Raw genomic sequence first — 10,186 nt, 5'->3', positions numbered from 1 at the left:
TCCCGCCGGTCCCCGCCCTGCCAGACCCCTCCAGCAGCCATGGAGAGAACACAGTCAAAGAAGGTAAATTTAACACATCAGGAAATAAACGTTTCACTGAAATACCAACTCCAAGCAGCTGAGGAAGTGTTACTGTTTCCTCATTTATCCTCATTTTACAGATGAATCCAAGCCACAATCAAGGTGAGTTTGTCAAAAAAAAAAAAAAAAAATTGGCAGCCATCAGCAGGGAGAAGGCAGGGTTTGGGGTTTTTTTCACCTTACCACAACACAGCACAGAAGTTTGGTATTGCTAACTTTAGTAGTTTCATGGGGAATCTTGTGGTATTTAATGCCCCTTAGCAGTCCCCAGCTTCTGGATTGTGCTCAGAATCACAGGGTTTTTTTCTTAATTCCCCTAGTTCTGGATAGAAGCCTAGCTTTTAAATTGACTTGAAATCTCCCTGGGGCCCATCTGCCTTGGAGCTCTCTGCAGAAATAGCAATACCAGTGTGCCCACGATAGCAGAGCCTCTGGTGGGATGAAGCCTGCTCCAGAAGGAAGGGTCTTTCTGTTGGCAGGGCAAGACCGCCTCCATTAAATGATATTAGCCAAGCAGAGGAAAGCTCTCTTCTGTCAGCAGGGCTGTCTGCACCAGAGCACTTTGCTGGCACTGCTCCTGCTGCCTAAACACAGTGAATTTGTTTTCTCCCTCCTGCATAGTGCTCTTGGCAAAACCTGGTTGTGGAGATTGGGCCTCCCTTGTGGCAAATGCAGCCTCAAACCTTGGTGAGGGAGCAGGACTATCACACACCCCACGGAGCAGGGCACAGGCTGTCTCTGCACAAGCTGCATACCTGGGAGGCTACAGATGCACTCACGTGATATGTGCTGTAGCCTTGGAGCTTTCAAGATCTTTTAGCACAGCAAATCTGAATAGTCTGAGAGAGGATGGGTTTGTGTCAGCTCTAATCCAGCGTAGGGATATCTCCTTCATCTCTGCTCTGTGTCTGCTGGGCAAAGCTCTTCTCCTGGATCAGTTCTGTGGAGTCTGTCTTCCTGACTTGCATTTGTTCTATAGGACAGTAATCCCACTCACTACACCAGCTTCCTAGCCAAATATTTTCTAAAAGGTAGCCATATGCAATGTTTGCTTTTCTAGTTGTACCCCAGGGACAATTCTGCAGCAACTATATTAATAAAAGGACAAATCAGACTATTTCTAGTGGTAGACTGTGACTTTGAATGAATTGTTCTGTAGTTGGAGAATAAGTACTAATACTACATATTTCTTTTGTTTTGTGTGACCAACTATATCCAAGCATACTGGTCATTCATAATTTCCTACCTGCTGTCTATTTTCCCTGGCCTGGAGAAATTTGCTAATAAACTCATTTCTTCTGGCTGACACATGGAAAAGCAGAGATAGAAAATTAGTTGTGTCCTAGGTAGCTGCTCAAGAGGAGTCATGGGCACTTGCTGCAGGCATGCATGGATGTAGATGAAGAGTCCTTAGTCCTCCTTCCCTGCCTCTGTGAGTCCCATCCAGCAGTCAGTCCTATCAGTGATAATGAAATAAAGATACAAAACAGGAAAAGTTACTTTATGTAGGATTTGGTTATGTATTTTTGTTACCCATTTCAAAACAAACTAAGCAAAACCTTACTGAAACAAAAAATAGCTACCCTTGGATAATCATCAAACTTTGTAGCTCAGGAACAAAATTTCCTAATTCTGGCTTTGTTGTTATCTTCACCATTCAAATTTCAGTGAATGCCATTAAAAAGTCACACTTGCCAGCAACTACTCCTGTGATTACAGGCAGCTAATTCCTGCCCTTGGATCACTGACCAAATTGTAGCCTAATTCAAGATACTACCATAGGCCTTAGAACATTTCTCGTAGTAAACAGTGCTAGTGCTGTGCTGGCAGGGTTGCACAGGCTATCAGGAAATGTAATTGCCACTCCAGCAAGTTGTTACTTGCATAATATAACCAGTCCATTGCTGAATCTGTGCCTGAAGATTCTTATTAGATATAGGTTATTTTATTCATTAGAACACAATAAATAGCTTTAGGTAGGGGTTCGTTCTTATTCCATAGCCCTGTTAGTGCACTGTCTGGCAGAAGGTGGTCCAATCAATGCTGTGGGACACATAGGGTCTTTCTGCACTAGAGGGTGTATAAACCTACTTACAAAGCAGCAAGTGAGGGAAATTACTAACATCGCAGCCTGGAGTTCAGCATAAGTTGTAAAACTATGGTGAATCCTTGATAAAAATTGGCCTGTGTAGCCAAAATGTTGTCACTACCTGAGCTAACCAATTTAAAGTTAAGCTTGGCTATATCATGAGGTCCCTTCTCTGAGCACTGTGAATTTAGACACCACATTGCCTTTCTTGTCAGCCACCTTTGCATTTTGGGGATGGTTTAGACTGTCACAGGTACTGTTAGGAACACACCACTCCACTTTTTCAGCTGGTGTGATGAAATACTTCAGATGAGTGTGACTTAGAAAGCTGCTCCAAATTGGTGCTGCTGTTGCCCTCCTGTCACCCCTGCATTCAGCCAGAGAGTCCTTCCTCTTTTCCTTGCAGGAGCAGTGCTGCTTTTAAGACCAGGCACTGGACCAATACAGGGAGCAAAGATAGCTAAAATCTAATCTCCCTTTTGGATTAGATTTAGGCTGGCTGAGCTTCCTGACCTACTTAACTGCCCAGTTGACTAAGATCAACCTAAGCTGCTGTGGAACTGCACTGCTAGAGCAAACTTGGGGTTCTAATTTACATTGGCTTAAAGGAAGAAATGAATCTATGCTTTCATCCCTGTAGCCATGATAGGAATTAGGAACCTGTCTTGTCTTTCAGCATTGCAAGCTGCATTAAGAGCTGCTCCCTTCTTGTAAACAAGGACAGCTTTGATTTGCCATTTCATAACTCTAGAGATGGAAATTTACAGGTAGCCATTTTCCTCCCTGCAGTGCGGTCCCAGATCTCCACCATCACTGTGGCCACCTTCAACACTACCCTGGCCTCATTCAACGTGGGCTACGCCGATTTCTTCAGTGAGCACATGAGGAAGCTTTGCAACCAGGTGCCTATCCCTGAGATGCCCCATGAGCCGCTTGCATGTGCCAACCTCCCACGGAGCCTGACAGACTCCTGCATCAATTACAGTTGCTTGGAGGATACAGATCACATTGATGGAACCAACAACTTTGTCCACAAGAACGGCATGCTGGATCTCTCGGTAATTGGCAAGGAACGAGGAAAGCCAGGTCCCTCTTCTGTCAATATAGCTGTACCATTGAGATCAGGGGTTTGATGGGCTTTTCCTCCACCTCTTTATATGACTTCTCTCAGCAGTACATAAAGGTCAGTCAGATACATTTGTGCATATCATAAAAGTCTCCTCTGAGAAACTGCAACTCCTATTACTCCTTGCAAGGAGCGCATGTGCATGTGGAATGCACACATCGAATCTTAAGTGATATTATTTAATGGCTGTGTTCCTGGGGCATGCACCAAGTTCCCTATAACATAGTATAAAACTGAATAGCACATTTCTTCTATTGGCACCTTAAAACTCACGTTTTCTGCATTCTCCTTAACGACTTGACAGCTCCTGGTGCACTGAAGCAGTGTTCTCAGGCTCACAGATATCATCTCATGGTTTCCTTTTCTGCCTGACTGTGCCCAGCCTGTGGTTTCATGTCTTACACCTAGATTGTAGGCTCTTGGGGTTGAGGATTGTGTGTACTTCATTCTGAGTTTGTACTGTGCCTGCTCTAATGAGTCTGACTCCGGTTTGTGACTAGAATTTCCAGGCACTAAATAGTACTAGGAGAGAAAGCAAGGCTGGCTTAAAATATGATGTTTTAATCTCCCAGGTTGTCCTGAAGGCTGTTTACTTGGTCCTGAACCATGACATCAGTTCCCGGATTTGCGATGTGGCACTGAACATTGTGGAGTGCTTACTTCAGCTTGGTGTGGTGCCTTGTGTAGAGAAAGTTCGGAGGAAGAGTGAGAACAAAGAAAATGAGGCCCCTGAAAAAAGACCAAGTGAAGGATCCTTCCAGCTCAAAGGCGCTGCTTCTGGTAGTTCAGCCTGTGGATTTGGGCCTCCCCCAGTTAGTGGAGCTGGAGATGGAGGAGAAGAAGGAGGTGGCGGAAGTGGTGGAGGAGGTGGAGGTGGAAGTGATGGAGGTGGTGGAGGAGGAGGAGGGCCATATGAGAAGAATGACAAAAAGCAAGAAAAGGTTTGTCTTGCTTCCCTTTATACAATTCCTGAATGTACTGTAAGATTTGTTAAGATTGAGTATGCATGTGTATGTAACTGCCCTTCTGCTTTTCCTCCCTCTTTTTTTTTTTTTTTGGCACCACAATCACAAATTATTTTTTTTTGCTCTGGTGCTCACTTGGGGTTCCACTGAAGAAACACGATTGGGATTTCAAGCACTGTAACTACTCCAGCAAAGCAGCTGCCAAATGTAGAGTCTGAGAGCCTTGCATGGACATTTTCAATATGTTGTCAAATTGCCTGAAACCCTCAATCACAATGATTTTTTTCAGGTTTATTATTCATAATTTATAAGGAAAAACAGAACCCAGTGTGTGAGCACAGTTTGTTTCCTCTGATAGCCAGAAATCATAAATTTTTCAGTATTGCTATGAGAATTGACCAAGAGATGCTGTTGCTGACCTCCAAAGTTGCAATTCATAGTAGCATAATACCTAAGATGCTTCTAAAAGATGCTTGTTTTTCTGCTCCAGCAAGCCAGCTCCCTGTTTTTCAGGCAGAATTTTTTGAAGTAAGTGCTGAACGGTATTCATAGCAGCATGTAGGGGGCTTCGCATTCATAGCATGAGTTTTTGAGGGGAGCTGAAAGGGAGGGGGCTGGTCCCTAAACTTGAAAAAATAATTGGAGTAAACATTTCAAGAGTAACAACTCATTAATGGAGTGTTTGAGAGGAGAAATGGACAACAATTTGTTAAAAGTAAAATGCTAACAAGATGTCAGTGGTTGTGCCAGGGTTTCACACCATCTTTCCCTCTGTGACTCCCAGGATGAAGGCCCATCTGTCAGCACACATAGGCTGGCACTCACAATGCTGATCAAAATTGTGAAGTCCCTGGGTTGTGCCTATGGTTGTGGAGAAGGACACCGAGGGCTCTCTGGGGACCGCCTGAGACACCAGGTATTCCGGGAGAATGTAAGAGAACTAAAGCTCATTAAAAGTGTCCCCCTTGTACTTTTGACATCAGCTGCTGAAATTGCTGTCTGTCCCCTCTGTAGCTTTCTCTGTATTGACAGTAAATGTGTTGCTCTTTGCCCCAGCTCACAGATTGTGTTGCAGCCCAGCCATCGCAGATTTTCAACTTTTGTGTTACCTTCCAGCCCCTGGGGCTTGCTAAGAGTGCACTTGAGGCCCAGGGTGCTTCTGAGTATCCCAATGGATGGGTTGCCTGGGAAGGGACCAATACATGGGTAAAATCCCCTGTGTGAGCTGGTGTAAGTAATTTTTCACATTGATGGTACCCCAACAGAGTACGCTATTTACAAGAGGTGCGGGTATATTGGGTTGCATATCTGAATCCAGAAGTCTCTGGTGTAGTTATGTCCACCTTTCCTAATGGTGGTTATGACTGGTTGCTGCTGGGCTGCTCCATCAGCTCCCAATAGTTGGAGTGCACTGTGCTTGCAGGCGTGTTAGTGTGCTGCAAGGAAGTAAAAGACTCGTGCCCTATTGAAGGGCAGGGTGGATGGTCACTGTTGATTCCATAAGCATTTTTGGTTCTGCCCAAGTTGAAGCAGTAGAATGTGCCCAGGTTGAGCCCAGACCTCTGACTTCATCCAGAAGAGTTTGAGTCCCTGAGATCAGTCCAATGCCTTGTCAAATGAGAGCCTTTCAAAGGCTTTCTCTAGCACATTGCCTCCTCCTTGCTTCCTGTGCTTGCAGCAGAGAGCATTTTTGATGACTGTGAGGAGAATTTTCACTGTGCCCATCCACAGTGTGGGTGGGATCCGGGTGCTTCTTCCATGGCTTTGGTTAGCCTGAGCTATGCCAACAGTTACAATTTGGTTCTGGGATCTGAGTGAGATGGCTCAGAGGTAGATTGGCTGCCTCTGTATCGTGTAGCGTTCTTCTGTTAGCTAGACTCCCGGGTCCTGAGGAGACTGCAGCAGTAATGTTAGTTCTGGACACAGTGGGACAAGATGGAGTAAGAGACTCCCAGTGGTAAGAGTGGAAATGTTCTGCACAGAGCACTGGTTGAACATACACCATATTCATCAAAATGTCAGTTAGGTTTTTATGTTCTGTTGGAACTGAGCCAGCAAAACATTTTGGCTTATGTGTAACGTTAAGCATAAATGAATAGGTCTCTTGGAGCCAAGGTTCTTATCAGACTCATTGAATTGAGGTCTTTATGGGAACAGATTTTCCTACACGCCTAAGTCTGCTGCATATCATGTGTGTTTGTCTGGCCAAACTGCTTTGCATGCACCATTTGTGTTGACTGCATGGACAATCACATGTCTGAGTTCACTGGAAAGTTAAGCACCCTATTGTAGGTAGCAGGGGAGTTCATGTTTCCCACAGAGCTGATATTTCAGATTCTCTAACTCCAGCCTGTGTGGGGTCCTGGTAGGATAAAAAGCTAATGATGTTTTGCATGATATAAATTGGTCACTGAGTACAGGTGCATTAAAGGGGTTGGGTTTGAACCAGAGGCTGAAAATCAGATGCCTGAGGCTAAGAATCTTTTTCACCAAGGCAATAAGCCTTGACTGAGGTGGTACGTTCCTACTTCGTTCACATGCAGTGAGATTTTACCTTGGGGTTGGGGAGAGGAGGAGAGGCCTTGAGACATGGCTGACAGTGGCTTCGCCACCACCTCCAAACAGTGGCACCCATACTGGTGCACTGTCTCCTTGTGCTGAAATTCTTGTTTACTTCAGAGGCAAACCTGTCTTCTATTACAGGACCCAAACCTGCTGTCTCCTAGGGGAGATTACTTTACACAGCACAGCAGAGCACTAGCTAGGAAAGAGCAAAAAAAATACCTTGCTCCTTTTAGCAAAACTTGAACACATACTTGGATGTGATGTGATTTGATGTCTATCGTTGCAGGCTCAGAACTGCCTCACAAAGCTGTACAAACTGGATAAGATGCAGTTCCGGCAGACCATGAGGGATTATGTGAACAGGGATTCTCTCAATAATGTGGTGGATTTCCTGCATGCTTTACTGGGATTCTGCATGGAGCCAGTCACTGACAGTGAGTATAGCTGGCATCAGAACCCCTCACTTGAATATTCCTAAACTGTACCATCAGAAAGAAGTCACACCTTTTTTCTTTTCCTTTAAAAAAGAAAAAAAATGTGAATTACTGTCCTCAGAATATATAGACTGTATTCTCGGTCAGTGCGAGTCAGGGGAGTTGGATCTCTTCTGATTTGACCACCCAGTGATGTCACCTAGTGGTCTTGCATCACCCAGTACCCCTGAAATTGAAGGCCTCTTTTTTTGACTCATTCTACCTGTTGTTCACGGCTCTTCAAAGAAAATACTTTCTTTCAACTATGCCTCAGGCAGGAAGTTTTCTGCTTCATGACATGACCAGGCGCCAGCTGGAATGGCTTGTTTAATCCAGGGTTTATTCTGAATGGAGATATAATTGAGCGTTGAAACCCTCCGTGGTGCCTCAGGTGAGGCAGTAAATAGCAAGAACAGATTGGATAAACAAGAACATGAATGCACAGATGCACATGCCTGCAGTTACAAGCATGTGTGCATGTCTGTCTATGTATTTGTATATATTTTTCTTTTTTTTTTTTTTTTTAAGTTAGGAAAATTATTCCAGTTGCTATTAGAATGACCAAACATTTATGCTTGGTCACTGCATGCAGCAACAGTTAACAAGGACTGTTTACAGAGTAGGAATAGCTGCTCTGAAGCACTCGGGGAGTCTGACTAGTCTATTAGCCTACCTCTGATCCCAAGCATTTTGGAGGAAGTATCAAAAAATATTATACAGCAGGCTTTTGTGAAGAAGATGCCCACAGGAAGTTTCCCCAAGTATTCATCAATTATTGACTGGCTCATGCTTTGAAGCATGGCAGCTCACGCAGCTTTTGAAAGTCTTTTCTTGCACCTAATGAAACGGGGATGTTTCTTGTTATTCATATAAATGTGTGATTCTTTTTTGACTCTTTCTGAGAGCTTGGTCTCCTTGTGAACCTTGCAAGAACAGCATTCCTGTAGTTCAGAAGATTTTATGAAAACTGTTGTCATTTTTCAGTTTAATCAAACATCTCTTGTCCTTTAGAACAGTAAATAGAAAAGCTGGAGGTATTGTTCAAATGTTATGTGTTATTCTGTGCACATCTAAATGAGAGATGTGGATAAAAGGAAGCCAAAGTGGTCCTGAATTTTTCAATCCTTTTTCATACTACAACTATTTCTGGGCAGATTTCATCCTTCTTATTTATTTTCCCCTTCCCTTCTGCTTTATTTTTGTGGGGTTGGATTGCAAGAATTGAGCATAGGATATTAGGTGGGGACTTGCCCTTGTCTCACGTATCTGAATCCCTTTATGTGTGTCTTTAAGCCATCTTTTTTTAACCATTCCTAATGAGGGGGCTTGCTTGTACTTGAATTTCACAGACAAGGCTGGCTTTGGGAATAACTTCACCACAGTGGACAACAAGTCTACAGCCCAGAGCGTAGAAGGCATTATTGTGAGTGCCATGTTCAAGTCGTTGATCACTCGCTGTGCTTCCACTACACATGAGCTGCACAGCCCGGAAAACCTGGTAAGCACTTGATTTCATGTTAACAAAGTTGCTTTTTCACTTGGGTGTCACCAGTGAGGCTTTACAGTGAAGAATTAATTCTGTTTAGCCAAATCCCTTGAGCATAGCAAGCTATGTAGTCAGAGTTGAAACACCATATAAATGTGTTGCCCTCCTTGCGTGCTTGCCTTGGAATCTCGGTACTTAGCCAGGATAGAAGTTGTGCACTCTGAATTGCATCTTCCCCTCTGTTCAAGCAGCTTCTGTGGGTTGTTTTGTTGTTTTTTTTCCAGAGGGGTAAGTAGCATAGTCTGGAGAAAGGGATTAATGAACAGGACCACAGCCAGCATAAATCAACTTTCAGCAAAGTTAAAAGCAGTTTACTTGGTTTAGGATGTGACCCACTCACTCACTCATGGCAGAGTACGTGAGTTACTGAGTAGCAATTTGGTAGGTCCTTCCAAGGTTTAGACAAACATTCAGTTTACCAAACACCTGGAGGAAAGTAGGAAACCAGTGCTACTGGTTGCTGCCTATGTGCTAGCTCCCCAGAGCAGTCAGTAGAATGGATGGCATGAGCTCTTTTCTTCCAAATAAATGCAGAATCTAGCAGCTAATCTCAAACCACCTCCTTTACTATCAGAAATTAGGGTTTTTCGTGGAAGCATTCTTCTGCTCCATCCTTACGGCAGAGCTGTAGAGGCACTGAAGTCCAGCTAAAGGGGCAGTAATCCTCTGTGAGGGAAGGGAGAGGGAGAAAGAAAAGCACAGTAACACCTTAAACCAGCAGAGGAGTTTGCCTATGTCCAAGTCCTCTTGTTCTTATGGATATTCCTCCTTTGGAATATTTCTTATCAGAGATTAAGTGGTGGGATACAGAAAAACAAGCGCCGTTGTTAGGATCACCAAGTGTAAATTTTCCTTATAAATTGTACGTCTTCCTGGACCCTACTTTAGCTGGTATGTAAGGTGAAACTTGTCTTCAAGCGTAGCACTGCTAATTGTGCCTGCACAGAAATATAGTATGTGGAGTATATATCAGGATTTCCTCTTGTTGCGTCACTCTTTGAAGTCAATCTTGTGTTCAATATCTTATGAAACAGAGCCTTAATCAGTATGTTTGGGGTTTTTTTGTTCCCTAGCTGGGAATTTTCACAATAATCCAAGATCTTTCAGGGAAGTTGACAGATCAAAAATCAGGTCCTTTAAAACTGTTCCCTCCACCCCATTGCCCTCAGATATAGAGGTGATTTGTCACATCACAGATGTCGTGTATGAGTGTTCAGAACTAAAAAGAGCCTTGAGTGTAGGAGTGGGTTGGGGAATGAGTGAGTCATTCCTCTCTCTTCCCATGATGTAAAGCTCTTAAATAATTAAGAAAAATCCCAAGACACCCACTGGTTTTGAAAC

General features: G+C 43.8%; 1 protein-coding gene across 1 annotated transcript in view; it reads left to right on the top strand.

Annotated features, from left to right (window-relative positions):
- Window positions 1-10,186, top strand: part of UNC80 (unc-80 homolog, NALCN channel complex subunit) — a 136,217-nt gene that overhangs the window by 30,208 nt on the left and 95,823 nt on the right. Inside the window, 6 exon segments of the mRNA XM_035892015.1 lie at window positions 1-63; window positions 2,960-3,228; window positions 3,869-4,237; window positions 5,046-5,192; window positions 7,113-7,260; window positions 8,649-8,797. The exon segment at window positions 1-63 is cut by the window's left edge and continues 40 nt beyond it. Coding sequence (XP_035747908.1) covers window positions 1-63; window positions 2,960-3,228; window positions 3,869-4,237; window positions 5,046-5,192; window positions 7,113-7,260; window positions 8,649-8,797 — 1,145 coding nt within the window.

This window comes from Egretta garzetta, unplaced genomic scaffold (genome assembly GCF_000687185.1).
Source record: "Egretta garzetta isolate BGI_Z169 unplaced genomic scaffold, ASM68718v1 scaffold230, whole genome shotgun sequence".
Taxonomy (NCBI): Eukaryota; Metazoa; Chordata; class Aves; order Pelecaniformes; family Ardeidae; genus Egretta; species Egretta garzetta.
This window is presented reverse-complemented; position numbering and strand designations above follow the sequence as displayed.